Here is an 18,916-nt window from a genome sequence, read left to right as displayed (position 1 = left end):
TTTGCATTATAAAAAAAGTATTACGTCATTTTAGAATTCTCCGATAAGGAAGTGGAATTTGAACCTTACGTGTTTAAGTACGAAAAAGAAAATAGATTCTTTTATTTTCCTGGCGATGATGATGACAAATTGTACCTCATTGACGCTCACCAATCAGTACCAACGCTCCATGCAGGAGAAATGAATCATAACACTTATTGGCTTTACACGAGGTAAGGTAAAAATTAATATAATACGTAATGATTTCTTATATTTACGCGAATGTTAGACATTGAAAATAAAACTATTTAACGGATTTTTTCGCGGTTCTTATATTATTATTTTCTCCCGACGTTTCGAAGACTGCAGCCTTCATGAAGAGTCCCCCCCGTGACCATGAAGGCTGCAAAGTCTTCGAAACGTTGAGAGAAAATAATATTATAAAAACCGCGAAAAAATCCGTTAAATACTTTTATTTTTAATATAATACTTAACTTAATTTCCTACTTTATTGTCTAATACATTATGTTTGCAGAGAAAATATGTATGAATCGCAAGAGCTTAGAATGAATGACCCAGATAGCTTAACCAAATCTAATTTTAACGTTTCAAAAAACACTGTGTTTGTTGTTCACGGGTGGAAAGGCAACGGTACCAATACAATCAGCCGAATTTTAACATCAGGTGATTTAAATTCTTGCAGTTTAATTATAGCTATCTTATGATATTATAAACTTCTCAATATTGATACTGATTTAATTAAAATATACAGTCTTTTAAATATACTATAAGGCTCTTAACACACTCCGGAATTGCGAGCGAATTCACAACAGAGCAGTGAACACGCCGCCGTGCGTGCGCAATGTTTTCACTTCACCGCCGTCATTTTGTATACTCTCGACAATAACTCGTTTCTAAAATTATAGAAATTGATTATCAATAGTATGTGTCATTAAGTCGTAAATATTTTTATATGAAATGTAACAACTCGTAAACTGTACGTTTTGACATTCTCATGTACGAACAAAATTTTCATTCGCTTGCAAATTATTACACAGTACTCAGTTTTCTTTCGTTTGCAAAATCACTTATAGTAGTTGCTTAGCGTAGTTGTTCTTTTCTAGTCTATTCATTAAAGGTGGTTTCTCCCAAATTAGTTCCTTTTCCTCGTATATCCTGCATTGTGAGACCGCAACCTGTTCACTGCGCACCTGCGGCGTGTTCGTTGCCCGTCTGCTACGCAATGAAACCGCTTGCAATCCGTCTCTTATTGAAAATATGATTGTCAACCTAAGTACATTAAACTATAATTATTCTATGTTCTGCAGCGTTTCTCAGTGATGGAGATGTGAACGTAATAGTAGTAGATTACAGCACAAACGCTGATCTAATGTATATTCTAGCAATGGAAGCTGTGAACCAAGTTGGCGAATTTCTCGGTCTGTTTATTGACTGGTTAAACACCTTTGGAATGTCATATGAAACAACACATTTAGTGGGATTTAGTCTCGGCGCACATGTTGTTGGCTTGGCTGGTAGATTTTGTAATGGAGCAATAAAAAGAATCACAGGTAAGGATAAAAATAATGCCCTCCAGATTGTTGTTTCTATTTTATTTTCACACTCAACAATCTCGAACTTTATTACGTATGCTATTTTGGACAATGAGTAAGCTCTCATAAACCTTAAAATCTAATGACACGTTTTCAGCGTTGGACCCAGCAGGTCCCCTCTGGTATGATAACGAGAACCGTATACAAAACACAGACGCCGACTACGTAGAAGTAATCCACACAAATATGCTTCTCTTTGGCTTTGATGGCAAAATAGGTGATGCGGACTTCTATCCAAACGGGGGCATCTTTATGCCCGAGTGCAGTATAAATGCTTGCTCGCATTCCATATCATATATATACATGGCACAATCAGTTCAATATAATAATTTAATTGCTAACGAATGCTTAAGTCCCAATGAAGTTAGTGTAGACTTATGCTCCGGAAGCGAGTACCCAATGGGAAACAGTGATTTGAATAAAAATCGGTAAGTTTTTTTATATTCTGTCTTAAAACTATATATACCTAACCAAGCTTTTCTCAAGACTCCGCCCGCGTCATCCCATGCGATTTGATCTTCCAGTTAAAATATTTGTAGGTGCGTGTATTTTGGTGACTGCCTCGATGGCGTAATTGTACTGCATGTGCGGTACGATAGCGCTCTGAGGTCCTGGGTTCGAATCCCTGGTCGGGCAAAGTGATATTTGGGTATTTCTGCTCAGTATCAGCCCGAAGTCTGGAATTTGTGCCCGATATGGCGATAGGCTCGCCCCCTATCACATCATGTAACAGAACACACTTGATGTAAAGTAGGTGCCTTGGTTGCGCCTCTGCATACCACATCGAGGATAATTGCGTGATGTTGTGTGTGTGTGTGTATTTTGGTCTTATTTTTTTTATAATTTAGCATGCATTTTATGAGCCTATAATTTGGGCGAGGTTTTTGTAAAATATTTCTACCGATAATATTGCCAACGATACAAATATCGAAAACATGATATTTGACTAATATTTTTTATACACATCCAGGTTTACACTTAGACTCGAGTTCTTATATTAGGAGTGCCACTCCATACATAACCGCACGTTGTCCATGTTGAAATCATACTAAAGTAAAGTGTATGGATTTCAGTACAGTTGAGTCGAACAAAACGGTATAAAATTGCTTTGCATTATGAGGAAGTATTGTGTACGAATAATATTTATTTTTTGCAGGACTGGCATGTTCAGAGTGGACACAGCAAGTTTATCATGAGGAATAAGGTTTTACGATGTATAAGTGCAAGGGAGAAGACTGATTTATAAAAAATAATTAGAAAGACTTTTTGGCTCCACTAAGTAAAATTTCATTCACACGAATTTTCCCAGTTTCTTTAATAACTATCATAATATTGTATATTAAAAATTAAATTGGTATAATTTTTAAATCCATTTGCTGCACCTGAAACAATAATATTTTTAGCTTAATCAAATGAGATATTACAAAAAAATACATTGAAAATAATATAATTCCACTTGCACACAAGATTCAAAAGCTGGAAATACCTATTCAAAATAATTATAATTAATGCAAGTAAATGCTGTACATTTCGATAGCTCTTATTCATAGTTGAAAACGTCATCAAAAGAGCACTTCAATGCAAGGCTAATATTATACCGATATCAGCATAACAATCATTTGTAAATTATAATATATTCCGTAATTTCATCATTGTGATTACTCTGATAAGATTTACGCACATTTTTAGTAATAAATATCTACATAATTCAGTATATATTTTTATTATTTATACCAATATTACAAAAATGAAGAGTTTCTTTGTTAGAACGCGTTAATATCAGAAACTACTTAAACGATTCCGATTTTTTTAATATTAATAAGTAGGTATGTACCTACCTATAAATAAAAAGCGTAATCTCCTGAGTGCTATAGGTTACTTTTTATTCCGAGAAAAATATATTCCGGAAAAATTCCTTCACGCGGGCGAAGTCGCAAGCAATTAAGTTTTAAACCGGAGAGGGCACTCCGCTCCTATGCCTACAGGTCACCTGCTCAAAACATTCTCTTATCCGATAGTATAATTTATAGCTGGATTACATTAAGTAAATCTATAGATTAGAATATAAGTATTTGTGGTTTCAAATTCTTGCTTTCCAAAAAAATGTCCTTCCGATACCCTTTTAACATTCTTTTAGACTTAGGTGGTGGTGAATATTACGAGCACTTCAGTTCCTGTTTGATGTGCGAGGTAGTTCCTTTTTTGACAAAATAGAAAAGTAAAAATATGATCCTTACACATTATAAAACAAAGATGATGGGTCTGTTTTTCTGAAGGCGATAAACTCAAGAAACTACCGAACGGTTTTCAATTTAATTTGGTATGGAGATTGTTTAATACCCTGGGAAAGACATATTATATTACTTTTTATCCCGAATAGGAATATAACGATACATTTATACCGAAAAAAACATTTACTCAGGCGAAGCTGCGAGCAAAAGGTACTCGGTGATAAAGAAAACTAAACAAAGAAGATGCAATTACCCAATATGTAGTTTAATTAATACCTAGTAAGTAAACAAAACAAATATCATACAGGTAAAATATCAATGTAAACAAGCCGCTAAAACTAATCGTCAATTCTAATATAAAACTTACCCTTTCTTTTTCTGTAATCCACTTCCTTAGTACTGGAGCAAATAGCCGTCTATCGTCGTTAAATTTAGCAGAATCTCTCAAGCTAACCAAACATGCCACTATCACAGTTATAGTACAACCAAACGCTGTGAACCACAAGTACGAGATTCTATACAAGTAAGTGACGTCGCTGGAAAAAAACAGAAATCTACATTTAAAATACTAGTGGCAAAGGGTAAAATTTTTGTCAAAGAAAGCCCGACACAACTAGGTACTAATAACATGCATAAATGCAGTCTATAATTTTAATGATACTTAGATTCTTCATAAATTACGAAAGGCAAGCGAGCAGGAATCGGGTTATATGGACCCTTCTTCACTGAAATATACGTCCATAATCTAAAATTATAATCAAAACACGTAAATAAATCGCCTTATGATTGCTGACAGGGTTCTAAATTTGATGACATAAAGTAAGCTATCAGCTTACAAGATTCTGAATTTTCGTACTCTGAAATTGATTACTTATTATTTAAATTTTATCAATTTAATCATCGTTCGATATATTGATGTCACTAATTACATTCCTTAATTATCATACATTCATTCAGTTTTAATCATTTCTTATTATGATAACTACAATCTCATGTAATAATAGAAGCACTATACGAGACCGTTTCTAAATTAATTAGCGTTAAACTGTGTCTTGATGAACTAAATTACAATTCGCAACACAGATAAGAACGGTTTAAATTTCAAACTGAAAGCATGGAAATAAGCAAAACCTACTGGTAGTAGGTCTCTCATATGCGAGTGTCCGCCTGGATTGGTACCACCGCAATGTCTATTTCTGCCGCCAAGCAGCAGTGTCTAGACACTGTTGTGTTCTGGTTGGAGGACATTGTAGCTAGTGTAACTACTGGACACAATGAGACTTAAAATCTCATGTCTCAGGATGGCGAGCGCAGTGGAATACCAAAAAATATTTAGTATTAAAGGTACTGTATTACTGTTTATGAGCGATGGTATCGGTTATCATCACACTAACAGCAAGTTCATCAAATAAAGCAATAAAAAAAAAATACCTACTGTGAGTAAAACTGCATAATACTATATTTTGTAAACTAACCTCTCATAAAGATCCACGGTGTTCACAGGATGGTCAAATGCATACGTGCAGTTGTGGGTAAACCTTTCTTTCTCTACAAACGTTAGTAATCCTTTGGCCTGAGCCAATTGCGACTGAGCTACAACCCACCAAGCTGACATAAGACCAATTAAACCGCCGCTTAATGCACTCTGAAAGACAATAAATTGCTCGATAGATTGAAATATCACACAATAATGGTATAATAATAATAATATCAACCCCTATGGTCTTGTGTCTTCTGAAGTACCATATTACCAGTATATACCACAACCAGTTCTCGAAAATGATCATGCAACGATTGGGATCGATCTATTATTACAGACAGGACAATTGTTGCTAATAAGCTTGATATTGTGATAGTAGATCGGTTGTCGCGGGCAATACTTGTTGATGTCACCATTCCGCATGACGATAACCTTGTTAAGGCCGAAAAAGATAAAATGTCTAAATATTTAGACTTAGCACATGAGGTTACCGACATGTGAGATGTGGACTCTACAATTATTGTCCCGATTGTCATTTCTGCGCATGGGTTAATACCAAAGAGCCTGAACCAACATCTTCGGAAGCTCTCAATTGGCCGTTGGGTCCGAGGCCAGATGCAGAAGGCAGTATTGCTGGACACGGCGCGCATTGTGAGGAGATTTCTTACTTTGAATCCCTAACCGCCGGTGGCCTGGGTCTTGAGCTTCGCCATCGGAGGGTCATATTTTTTTTAATATTTTTATATGCATGTATTTTTTTTAAATGTATATGTAAAAATGTAAAAAAAATACCTTTAAAATAAAGAGAATTGACCATATCAACCCTATATTAAGTACTATCCTTCTCCTGGGCACGGATCTACTCTACTACTGATAAGCATTAGGCCTTAGTCTACCACGCTGGCGTAGTACGGATTGGTAGAATTCATACACCCTCAAAATGTATAGAGAACTTCTCAGATATGCAGGTTTCCTCATGATGTTTTCGCTCATCGATAATTTACAAATAATACATACATAATTTTAGAAAAGAGGTGTGTGCCCTTAGGTTTTGAACTTGCGAACATTCGCCTTGACAGTCCTTTCCACAACCAACTAGGCTATCGCAGCTTTATAATAAACAAGAATAAATATGAACTAACCGTTGCATCAATAAATGGTAGAAATAGTCCCATAAGGAATATTCCAGCCAGTGGTCCCATGGATGCGGATGAGAGGCTCATTGTTAATTGCAAAACTGATCCTAATTTTTCCACTACGAACACCAGCCCTAAAATATAAGTACCAAGTAATATGGCTATGGATAATAAAATAATTAAAATCAAAATAACCTCCAACGTACCTACACAAATAACTCCGAATATAACCACAACAGAACGAACCAAAATTTGTGTTTGCATTGGTGTCAATTTTTTGAAAAATGGCTTCCAAAAATCTTCTAGAACCACTGCGGCCATGGAATTCAGTCCCGTAGATAAAGAACTGCAATATCAAATCCATAACATAATAGTAGTCCAACACTTAATTATAGCAAATATATATACACCCACAATACAGAACTATTTAATACTACCTCTTGCTCCCATGAAAATGTTTTTTCGGTATTGAAGCCTCGCTTTATCTTCCCGGAATAAAATGAAGTCTATATTTTAGGTTAGACTATTAGTCATGTATCTCCTAGGTGAAAACTGCTATCAATTCTATACAATAGCTATTTCGCGATGCGCGTACAATCAAAAATTCTAAAAACTTCTGTAGCTCCAATTAAGACTTCCCATATTAGTTTCCATCAATATATATAATTTACAGACAACGGCCTGTTACAATTTTCTAATACGTAAAACATGATGAGGCACACTTAATCAGAATAACATTTTATTTAGTTGCATGATGGTACAAGATAAAGCACACTGTTTACCTTAAGGCTGCACTGAAAACACCAGCAACAAATATCCCAGGCATCCCATTCCATTCAGCCATAACATCCATGACGAGCAACGGTAATAACTGATCTTTAGCTAAAGCCAACTTGGAGTCCAGTGGGTCACAATCATGATACTTCGCAAACGCAACCAGACCGCTGTATCCGCAGATGAACACTATGATAACCACTCCGCCAAGAAAACCCCATACTGCTCTAAAATATACGAAACGGAGAAAAAAGTGCTTTAATACATGAAAACCATAGTATTAGATCACGCAAAAAATCAGAGGCCTTATACTCTTTGGCAGAGTAACCACATAACTCGGTCGTGTTACGTATCTTCGTGAAATAAGCGTAGAATGGTATTCAGTATGCTAACTTCCATTGGTTTAAATGTGACGCGGTATATTATGTACTTGTTAAACTGTCAAAATAAAGTGTGGCATAAAAAAATAAGGCCCTAGAATTACAATAAGGCGTTGTGTGATCACTGTCAACTTATTTAAGTTACTCAAGCGATCGTCACTTTCATAGTAGGGCAGTGTTTATCGGCAAACAGTTGACAAGCGCAGAGTTTTGATTGCTGGTGGTAGGATATATTTTATATCCGCCCGGATAGCGACCATCGTACACAAGGTGTTAAAACCCGCCATAGTAGCCCGCGTAAGTGACGCGGTCCGGGATCAGCTTGTGAATACCCGGTTTTAACAGGCCGGCATAATTGTGTCGACTGGCGAGGCGTAATCATGTTCCCTTGTTAATCGACATTCTCTTGGACCCCGCTCCACTTACCATCAGGTGCAGAAGGGTCACTATGTAGAAACCGTAAAAAAAAAATGGAAGACAAGAGTCAATTCGAACAAAAATTGTCACAAATATTTTACCTTTTAGAAGATTTTAACTCACGTAGTGACAGAAACCTTTGCATCATCGATTGATTTACAGCAATATTTCCTATCCAATAGAAAGTTGAACCAATGGAAACTGACCATATCGAATGTCTCTCTGTTAAATCCAAACTAAGCCTGCAAATTAAAAAATGTTTTAAAACGCAATAAGTTTATATATTTCGTATGGAAAGAAAAATCATTTGAAAGTACTTAATTTGAGAGGATTCTAATAATATGTTTTAGCATTGCATCGGTGGCGTAGTTGTACTGCATGCGCGATACGACAGCGCGCTGACGTCCTGGGTTCGAATCTCGGGTCGGACAAAGTGATATTTGGGTTAAATGCGTGATGTTGTGTGTGTGTGTGTGTGTGTGTGTGTGTGTGTGTTTTAGCATTATACAAAAGATTTTGCCTTAGTTAACATAATATTTTAGGTAGGTAATACAGATAAATTGCTTAAACCCGTACGTATGTATGTTGAGAGCGCATTTTAGCACTTACATTTTACTTCGAAATCGGTATAAAGGCCAAAAATTCTAATAATACTTTAAAGGCGTATATAGCAGTTCCACTACAATCTACTGGCGACAATTTTATTGATAAGCCAACGGAACTTGCGAATTGGCAGATATTAATTATTGTGTAAAAAGATAATCACGCAGACTAAGCGAATTTTTTATTTTCCCTCAGTGTCTTATCAGTAATCGGCTGATTATGTCAATTAATGACATCTATGTAAACACTGCAACGCAATAAAAAATATTTGGACCACATAACACAGGTGTTCATGCCATTTTTGTTTATATTTTATCGATTTGATCATTATCTATGATGAATTGATGTGTTATTACTTATAAGTACCCTATTGGGTACCTTACCTACCTTGAGTGCTTGATCTTTTCCTCATAAATTTCCCTTTAGATATAAGACCGCTAATTATACTTTGTTGAGTTATATATTTTTTTAAAATAGACAACAGATTTAAAATACAACTTAAATAACTCACGCAGGAAATTCAATCCGTTCAGTATGCCAATTTCTAGTTAAAACTTCTTGGACCCCACCGACCATAAAAGAGCCTTTAATGATTACTAAAATCATCGCTCCCATCATGACTACGGTTTGGAGGACGTCTGTCCACACGACTGCTTTAAGCCCTCCCTGCAATTAAATGATTAAAAATGTACGCCGTCAAATAAACGAGTATAGTATCTAGTATATAGTAACTAGCCATTAATTTTTTTTTTACTTTTATAGGTACAACCCTAATTTACTGTTTTATTGACATGCACCTTGTTCTATCTCTGCACCACCTCAGGTAGACTGGTAGAGAATGCCTTTGTTATTAAATCCACCTTTACATGTTAGTATGAAGTGCAATAACATAAATAAATAAAATAATTTCTATTTAAGCAACTCGACCATGCAGTAACGAGTAGCAAAACGGTCGCCAGATAGACAAAATTGACAAATTTGAAGACTACAGCATACTGCAGAAGGAGAAGAAGGAGAGAGAGAAGGAGAATATAAAAAAATTACATCAAAATTTGGATTTTATAGAAAATCCTATAACTGTTAATTTATAGTAGGTATGGAGAATGGAGTGGCAAATCTTGTTTAGTACAAACCAATTACAAACTAATCCTGATCCTATGAAAACTTGACCATAACTTGTAGGGAGCAAGTCATAAAACCAACTGATGGTTATAAATTTCCAAGACTAGTTGCCAGAGATAATGAATTATTCCAAAGTAGTTGTAATCAATTCAGGTAAAAAAAAAAGACATCGCTTTTAATGTAGTACTTAATAGGGGACCGGCCTATGCTTGATTTTGAACATTATTCTATATGTAATGGTTAATAATACGAAAAAGAAGCACTACTACGAAAACTGCATAAAAATCGGTTAAAAAATGAGCGAGTAATTCATATTTAAAATATTGTAATGTGCAGACGTGGGCGCGATTTGGGGATATCGCTTCCTATCTTTCTTTCGCACGCGTCGTAATTCCCGATGATGTCACATGTGGGTATTTCGTCTCTTTTCTGTTTCTTGTTAATTATCCCTTCCACCGAAATTCAAAGACTTATAACTTGTTGATTTCTTACCGGATTTTAATAATTCCTTCTGTATTATAATTTATATTATGTAAATATTTAATAATAGTGAAGAACGAAAATGAGTCCGGTACCCTATTACTAAGATAAATATTCAAATAAACTTACCAATGAGGTATAAAATATGCAAACACAACATACAATGGGGGATGCAATATGGATGTTAATTCCGGTCACTGTAAACATGAAATAAGAATATTTAGTACTTATATAGTAAACTCTCAAACCGTACTATGTGCGATTTATATTGTAAGTACCTTGATTGAAAGCCAGAGCTGGGACATAAATGACAATAGGTAACCAAGCCATCTAAAACAAAGAAAGCCGCATTTTAATTAGAATAAAAATATTATTAAAATAAACAGTCGTAATATTAATTACCAAATAAACACAAAATAGTACGGAACCAAAAACTCGCACCCTTTTGTCGTAGCGTAATTCCAAATACTGAAACAAAAATGAAATTAATGCACTTACGAAGACCCACTAACAGTTATTTTACTTTGAAAAGTGCATTAATTCATTAAAAAACACATACCTCATAAGCCGAAGTTAACTGTAGTTCGTGAAATACTGGCAGAAAAGTATAAGAAATTATGATAGACATCATAAAAGCGCCGATTAAAGAAAAAACGTATGACGTCCCATATAGATACATCTCTGTCGGCGTGCCCAAAAGCGATATGCCAGAAATGAAACTGTTAAAAAACAATCAATATATTCATAGTATAATTGTTATATGTTCTGCCATCAATATAAATTATAATAATAAAGTTAATATTTAATATTTGGCTAAAAACAGTAATTATGCCTGTATATAATTACTACTAGTATATAAGTACTTAATTTGATCTAACGTTTAAATTAGAAATCTTGTTTCTTTTAACGCGGTCAATTTGTTTTTTTTTCCTCATATATCTTAATATTTATTTTTTTTTTATTTCGAAATGGCCAGTAAGAACGTATAAAATATAATAATTTTAAAAATAATAATATGTATGTCTACAATAAGTATTATAAAACTGGCCGCATAAAAAAAAACTTACCTGGCTACCAGCGAAAAACAAACAGGCACTAATTTCAAATTTCTTCCACCCATGAGATAATCTTGTGCAGAATTCTGTTTCTTTACAAATCCGAAATAAATTCCGATACCACCACAAACGCTAAGCATAATAATAAAAAGAAAGTAGTCTAAGCTTGTAAATTGTTGGAGGGATAACCTTAACGTCGTAACATTTAACTTTTCTTGAGACATGGTTAAAAAATTTCGAGAAAATTAAGAAGTCTAATTAAGTTTCATCTGTCGCTTCTCCAAAACGTAAGTACCCTTATGTTAATGATTTGTAAATCAATGAAATTGTGAAAATAAAATCATCACGAGTCTGCCCTAGTAGACTTATAGTCTGGTAATGAATTCACAAGGAACTCAACTGCCAGAACCGGCATCTTCGTTCGAAGTAGGTAATTTGTTACCAACGTAATTTTTCAATTGTCGCCCGCGTTTTTCGTATGAAAGCGAGGGTTAAGCTATATTTAGCAGAATTGTCCACATCCGATAGTGTTCTAAAATTAGATCATAACTGAATGTGACTGGTGTAGTCTGAATCTTTCTAGAGAGTTACTAAGATGTTTTGACGGAATAGTATGATTCATAAAACAATCCTCCAATAATGCCAACATTTTTGCTAGTGTGTATTAAAAAATCTTATCGCGATCTAAACGAAAAAACAAAATTCGAGCGCTACTTAAACCTAACTACCTGAAATTGATTCTTTCCTGTTTGATTAATATTTTTCAAAAATATTACACCAATACATTAACATTACAAATAACATTTTTGTTATTGAAGAAGTGAGCAAATTAATTCAGGTCTATTGTAGTAATCAGTATTCTATTTTCATTCTATTTTAAAGGCATTCAATTCCCAAAATTGTATATTTACATGGTTTTATGTTTAATCTTAGTAAATGTTTGAGAACCCTTAAAAGCAATTTTATTAACTTCAATACGCGTCACTAAATATATATATTATCATATTGTCATTTTATTGCTACACGTGGACGGTGGGAGTACATTCAAAACCAATAAAAACGAAAAACAATGTTACAAAATATTTATTAAACAGTTTTATAAATTAAAAACAAACATAATCAACTAATTTCTGCACACTCCGTCATTGATTTCATGTTTATTGAGGTAGAGTTTATTTTTGCGGCTTCCTGTAAATTCAAAAAGCCTATGTAATTAATGCTTAATAATAATTATTTTTATTTACCTCCAAAACAATTAAACTAAAAAGATAAAATAGTTAAATTGGCTCATATTGTTTTGGATGTAAATAAACTTTTTGTTTTTACCTATAATATATCTTTGCTAAGTTCTAAAGTTAGCAAGTTTTTGTATAAAGAAAAAAATATCAGGCTCCATATAAACGTGTCTCGACATACAATATCTTCGAAATACTCACCTTATTATTGCCGTAAGCTCGTATATAAGGTTCGTCAGTAGGATGAGGGGGTTCCTTGTACAGTCGGCGCAGTTGGGGCGCAAGTAGGTTGGGAGCTGGTGGGAGATGCGGTTTACCACGAGCCCTATTCACTCGGGAGACGGCCGCTCCCACGCACATAGTCACCACGGCCCCGGATAAAGTGTACCACATGTAGGACACTTGCAGCATGGGGTTCACGTCCTCGCTGGTGATAGATAAATGTGGGTCATCGTGTGTTATGTAAGTTTTAGTTTAAATTTGTTGTAATTAAATATCTTTCTAATAAATAAGTAGATTTTTGAAGTTAGTTTTAGTCAAACATACATAAATGTTGAATTTGACTTACGCTGTAACAAGAGTTTAATGATTTTTAAGAACATTTATAGATAATTAATATAGATAGAATCAATTAAAAATATAATAAGTCAATATAATAGGACGATTAACTGAAATCATCCTCGCCTACCTGGGGTCCAATCTGTCACCAACAACTTCTGAAGCAGTGAAGTTATATTGACAACCGAGTACGTCCAGTGGCTTGTGTTCGTGCGTGATCTGCCCGCGGGCTATGGCCAACTGCGCTGTCAGACACCACCACGACATCACCGCTACACCACTCACACCTCCGACTAGAGCGCCCTAAATATAATAAAAATCTCAAATTGAAATCGGTCTTATTGCAACATAACATATATTAACAAGATGCCGCTATACTTAGCGGCATTTGAGAATTAAGAATTTAAAACAAATTATTAATTCTTCTACCATTTGTTATACCTACAAAATTATCTAGCGCATCTTAGCATATTTTAAGAAATTAGACACCGTATTATGAAATACTATCTCTAGTAATAATCTTACGTAATTTTTTTAGGTAGATAGAGTATAGACTCTACCCCCGGAGGAGGCGGGAAGCTATGGCCCCGGGCGGTATATGAAAAGAGAAGACGAGCACCACCATTTTTAAAAATATATTTATTAATGTCACATAAAATTTAAAACGAATTCATTGTAATTTTAGGAATTAAATAATTATTGATTATGTAACTAGAAGGGGCAGCTAATTTTGGTCGGCCCCAGGCACCAAAAACTCACGGCACTGGATAAAGCATACTTACCGTCGCATCCACCCAAGGCATAAGTATACCCATCGTAAACACACCAAGTTGCGGACCCATCGTCATTGACTCCAATGTCATCGTCAGTTGTAATATTGTTCCCATTTTCTCAACTATAAAAACTAGAGCTGGAAATATTATACATTGAAATTGAAATTGAAATTAATAACTTTTTTGCGATAGCGAATATGTAATTACTTTTCCGGACTAAGTCCATAATAAATTATGCATTTCTGATAAAAAAAAAAAAAGTAATAATAGTAAGTATACTATCTTTCTGCATGCTCAAATCCTTTGAACAGTTAATATGTTATTAGTTAACAATCATTTAAATATCTATACAAATAAATTCTTTCATATTAATAAAATTATAATCAGAAATATAGTTATAAACTCTCTATCGTCCACTTTGCTATGTGCTACCAAAAAGTTTAGTAAAGAAGTAATAATTTACTAAATTAATAACATTTATGATATGTAATAATAACAAAATTATTTGTTTAACATTCGATTTTAGAACTTATTTTATTAAAACATGAGTTTATTTTCATTGAATTTTATCGCGTATATGTACTTACAACGCATTTTATTTGTAAAAAAAAAAAATATTTGTACAAGTAGAGTCGAAACGATACAGTCATCATTCTATGACGTTGCAGTAATATTAGTTTATCATACAGAATCGTGCTAGTAACCAGTTATCTCATTTACCTACACAAAGTGTGCCCAGAAGGATGACGACACCTCGCATCAGCCAATTGCTTTGTGTGTCCGAGAGTTCTTTCTTGAAAAATGGTTTATAAAAATCTTCCAAAACAACCGCTGACATAGAGTTCAAACTCGTTGATAATGAACTAGAAAGAAAATCAGTATTAGTTTACGAAATCCATATTTCTATATTTTTTTTTTCGAAATTCAATATTTAAAAATTTCTTCCAATAGTTTTAATAATATGCCATTCAAAATAAAATAATTATTAGTAGGAAAATTAAAAAATGTGCTATCAATACTAGCTAGGCCCCGGGGGGATTCGAACCCCCGATCTCCTGTTTACTAGACAGGCGCTTTAACCAACTAAGCCACGGCGCCGTTGGAACGAACTGTCTATAAACAACACGTAATGAAAATCCGTGCCTACTTAAGATAATATAGCAATTTTACCTTTTGTTTTACGACATCTTATAACTTGTTTAATAGTTTTTATATTCAATGTATGAACATTGTAAACAGATAATATGTTATAAACCCAACATATTATATTTCCCCGTAAAATTAAATTCATTTTTTAAATTAATACATCTAGTCACCGTCACGCTTGTTCACACACTAAGACATAAGTTCTATATGATGACACGTGAATAATAAGTAAAATAAAGATATTTGCTCCTCGTCTCGAGCTCAAACTTGCCAGTAGAACGCCTTTAAATCGTGGTCTAGAGTAGCACGCATTTTATAACAAAGCTCAAAATCACTGAGAGCTCTGACAAACCTGTCTTCAAAATTATTTATTATTAAGTATTATGATTACAAAGCAATAAATCAGTGCGAGCTTTAACACAACTCTGTCTTCAAAATACGTAACTAATTGAATAGCAATGTAAGAAATTATAGATTTAAGTAAAGATAAATAACACAATCATACCTCAATGCTGCACTGAATATACCAGCTACGAACACTCCAGGTAATCCCGGTATATTACCCAACACATCCATCACTAACAGCGGTAAGAGTTGATCCTTAGCCTTAGCCAACTGAAAAAAGGTGGCAAACTATTACTATTTTATATATTTCGAAGTATTCACCTGCGGCGGCTAATCTTAACGGATCAGCCCGGTACGCAGGATATTATTGTGTTACCTTAGTTTGTAAAGGATCGCAATCATGAAACCGCGCGTATATCAATAGACCACAATACACGCAGAAACAATACAGCAGTGATATCCCGATGCAGAACAGAATAACGGCCCTGAAATATAAAAAATGTTATGAGGGATGGAAAAGAACTCACAAGAATTCGCAATATTCTCGAAAAAAAGAAATCTATTAACCGTATTCTTAATGTTTCATTATACGTATAGGACGCGAGTTTGCATTTAATTTTATGAAACAAATCACATTATAAACAATTGAACAGCGAAGATGCTGTGAAATAATTTATCAATTAATGTTCTGAATATCATTTTCTTAAATAATAATAATTTCATAAATATTTTCAGTAAACGCATCGATAGACCAAAAAAATATTGGTATTTTAAAACAAATCGTGGATAATGATTTTAATTTTTTTGTTCTGAAAAATATAACATTTTGCGTACCATTTTGCACCCTTTAATGTCGGCAATGATAAATATCGCTGCACCATTGTCTGATTCACTGCGTTAGCCTGCAGCCAATACACAAGGCCACCAACCACCAGACTCCATATTGTATGACGTGTTAGAGGATTTGGATCCCAACTGAAATACCCATCGAATTAGTTTGTTATTATACCAAATACTTACAATTTACAATTTAATCGTCTTTGTTTATGCTAAGATTTAAAGTGAAATCTCAAAATCTGTATTTAAACGCAGATAAAGCATCGTTATTTTTACTAAAACTACGATGCAAAATACCTATTATAAACAATATATTCATGCCAAATTATCAGATATTAGACCTTCATAAGGTAGACGTGAACTACGACTATAAATACCGTACGTAGGCGTTGAATAAACAGGATAATAGTAAAGGTCAGACAACAAGTGTAAGTATTCGAAGCATCATAACAACGACGTGACATGTGTCATTTTGTAGCAAAGGCGGAATTAGTACACGAATTTAATTTGTCGCAACACCTAAAGATTAAATGAATTTGTGCCTATAATCTGTTTGAATCTTTCAAAAATCCTTGTTTAGTCTACTGTTTCTATTCGAACACCTACTTCTTTATACCTAGAGAAGAATTTGTCAAACGATTCTTACTTGGGTAGTTCTATGCGTCCACTTTCCATGTTTCTTTGCCAAACCACGCCAATACCTCCCACATCAATCGTACCTTTTATCGCTACTAAAGCCATCGCTCCAAACATTGCGGTTATTTGAATGACGTCGGTCCAAACCACAGCTTGTAAACCTCCCTAAAACGAAGATAATTTTATATGTTTTATGGTTTTGTTGGTCAATATTTTGTCTATATAATGCAATTCGTGACACTTACAGCACTCGTGTAAAATATGCAGACCAAACATACTATTGGAGTGATCACGTGGACGTCAACACCGGTTACTAGAAATAAACAGTAGTATTTTTTATTTAACTATAGAAACTAGCTCTTTTTGAATAAAATGATAGGAACCGTATCCTTTTGAGCCGTTTAGATTATCTAAGCTTTAGTCCAATTAATAATTAATATTTAAAAATAGTTACTATCTCGACAATGTCAACCTTACAGGAGAGACGTTTAAAGTGAAAAATAAGATAAATTTTATAATACTAGAGCTTTCTTAACGAGCGTTTTGTGTAATACAAGAATTCTTCATTTTATAGCAAAAAAAGAGATTTTGTAAGCTTATAAAAGATAAAGAAATAATAAATTTGAATTCTAACAGAAATTAGCCAAAAATCGACTTAGCGTCGTGAAAATTGCAGCTGTCGATTTAATCATTCGTACACATGTGTAAAAAATATTACCTTGGTTAAAAGCCAACGCTGGCACGTAAATAACAATTGGTAACCATCCTATCTGTAAAAAGGCATGCAACGAATTAGTTTTGTAAAACCAGCTAGCATCGATTCTCTTGAAAATGAACTCACCAGCGTAAAAGCAAAAAGTACAGATCCAAATAATCGAACTCTGTTGTCGAATCTGATAGATAAGTACTGAAAATAAAATTAATTTATATTTATGATACAATTACGCATTATTAAATCAATTTAAATTACATAGGAATCATTTTCAAAGTCCATTTATAGTCCAATTTCGTTCACCTTTTCCTGGACAGACAATATTCGGTAGATATGATTCATATAACTTTTATTAAGTCAAAATATAATAACAGCTATAATAATAGAATGAATCATACACAATCTTTATCGTTTAAATGATAAAATATTGTTCAAATTTCTAGATAATTAAAGAAAACTATAATAGTTACCTACTGCCTTACTACTTCGAATAAATTTATGTTTACATTGTTTTTACCTCATAATTTGAAGTGAGCTTCAGCTCATGAAATACAGGTAGATATATCTGCGTCATCAGAATGCTCATCAAGAATATTGCTGCGATGATGTACGCGTACTGCGTCCCATACATGTACACTTCAGTCGGTGATCCGAGCAGTGTTATCCCAGAGACGAAACTAAATACCGAATTAGAAATTACATAACTATGACACTTTACAGAATCCCATTATTTCTTCTTGTTCAATGGTTTTTCTTTACCTTGCAACAAGCGACATCGCCACTGGCACAACTTTCATATTCCTTCCGCCGAGGAGATAATCTGCTTGCGTCGTCTGTTTCTTCATGAAACCCCAATATATTCCCACAACAGCACTGATCGCCAACATAAATACGAACACAACATAGTCCACCCACGAGAACTTTTGCATTTGGTTCATTATATCATTAACTTCGCCTTGGTCACCCATATTGGTAATAATTACCTACTCTCAGTTTAGAGTATCATGGCTAAGCCGTCACCCAAAGGCGCCCAACGCTCAAATGCACGTACAGAGAAGCTCAATCTGCTACAATGAAACAATTACGATAACTCGCAATTTAAAAGAGGATGTTGCGAGATCCCCCTAGCAGCTCGTAGCAAATCGGGTTCTGAGTACTATAACAGACTATTGTTGAATAAGTATTATGAACAGAAGGTTCAAATCTCTCCGTATACGGTGATACGGAATGTTTTTACTGTTAAACATATTTAAGGAAGAGAATATGTATGTACATTAATCATAAACATATTTATGTTTTAAATAAAACGAAAAACATATTATAATGATGATGATCCATCCCAAATGCTACTCTGGAAAGTCGTTTATCTGCGAAAATTCTATCTAAATCGGTTTCACCTTCTGT

The 18,916-nt window shown here is 34.1% G+C and overlaps 3 protein-coding genes and 1 non-coding gene across 4 annotated transcripts; 1 reads left to right on the top strand and 3 right to left on the bottom strand.

Annotated features, from left to right (window-relative positions):
• Window positions 1–124: 124 nt before the first annotated feature.
• On the top strand, window positions 125–1,904 carry LOC115441672 (endothelial lipase; the record flags this gene model as incomplete). The annotated part of the gene is made up of 4 exons (XM_037442942.1): window positions 125–212; window positions 515–663; window positions 1,308–1,550; window positions 1,690–1,904. Coding segments are annotated over exons 1-4 (639 nt in total), but the record flags the coding sequence as incomplete, so codon positions are not given.
• Window positions 1,905–2,413: 509 nt separating this feature from the next.
• On the bottom strand, window positions 2,414–11,494 carry LOC115441702 (sodium-coupled monocarboxylate transporter 1). The gene is made up of 13 exons (XM_037442941.1): window positions 11,283–11,494; window positions 10,775–10,934; window positions 10,618–10,683; window positions 10,494–10,545; window positions 10,345–10,412; window positions 9,125–9,279; window positions 8,112–8,252; window positions 7,222–7,440; window positions 6,646–6,785; window positions 6,446–6,573; window positions 5,299–5,468; window positions 4,191–4,359; window positions 2,414–2,974 (listed from the first exon to the last, which is right to left on the bottom strand). Exons 1-13 carry the CDS (start codon window positions 11,492–11,494, stop codon window positions 2,939–2,941), a joined length of 1,716 nt encoding a protein of 571 aa, XP_037298838.1. The 3' UTR covers window positions 2,414–2,938.
• Window positions 11,495–12,365: 871 nt separating this feature from the next.
• LOC115441719 (sodium-coupled monocarboxylate transporter 1) lies at window positions 12,366–18,613 on the bottom strand. Its single transcript, XM_030166615.2, has 14 exons — window positions 18,272–18,613; window positions 18,030–18,189; window positions 17,642–17,707; window positions 17,519–17,570; window positions 17,046–17,113; window positions 16,811–16,965; window positions 16,162–16,302; window positions 15,704–15,812; window positions 15,488–15,597; window positions 14,557–14,699; window positions 13,846–13,973; window positions 13,194–13,366; window positions 12,707–12,932; window positions 12,366–12,458 (listed from the first exon to the last, which is right to left on the bottom strand). Exons 1-14 carry the CDS (start codon window positions 18,478–18,480, stop codon window positions 12,390–12,392), a joined length of 1,809 nt encoding a protein of 602 aa, XP_030022475.2. The 5' UTR covers window positions 18,481–18,613; the 3' UTR covers window positions 12,366–12,389.
• On the bottom strand, window positions 14,861–14,934 carry Trnat-agu. Its single transcript has one exon. It is a non-coding gene; the product is annotated as a tRNA-Thr (tRNA).
• Window positions 18,614–18,916: the final 303 nt, after the last annotated feature.

The sequence above is a fragment of the Manduca sexta genome, chromosome 25 (assembly GCF_014839805.1).
Source record: "Manduca sexta isolate Smith_Timp_Sample1 chromosome 25, JHU_Msex_v1.0, whole genome shotgun sequence".
Taxonomy (NCBI): domain Eukaryota; kingdom Metazoa; phylum Arthropoda; class Insecta; order Lepidoptera; family Sphingidae; genus Manduca; species Manduca sexta.
This window is presented reverse-complemented; position numbering and strand designations above follow the sequence as displayed.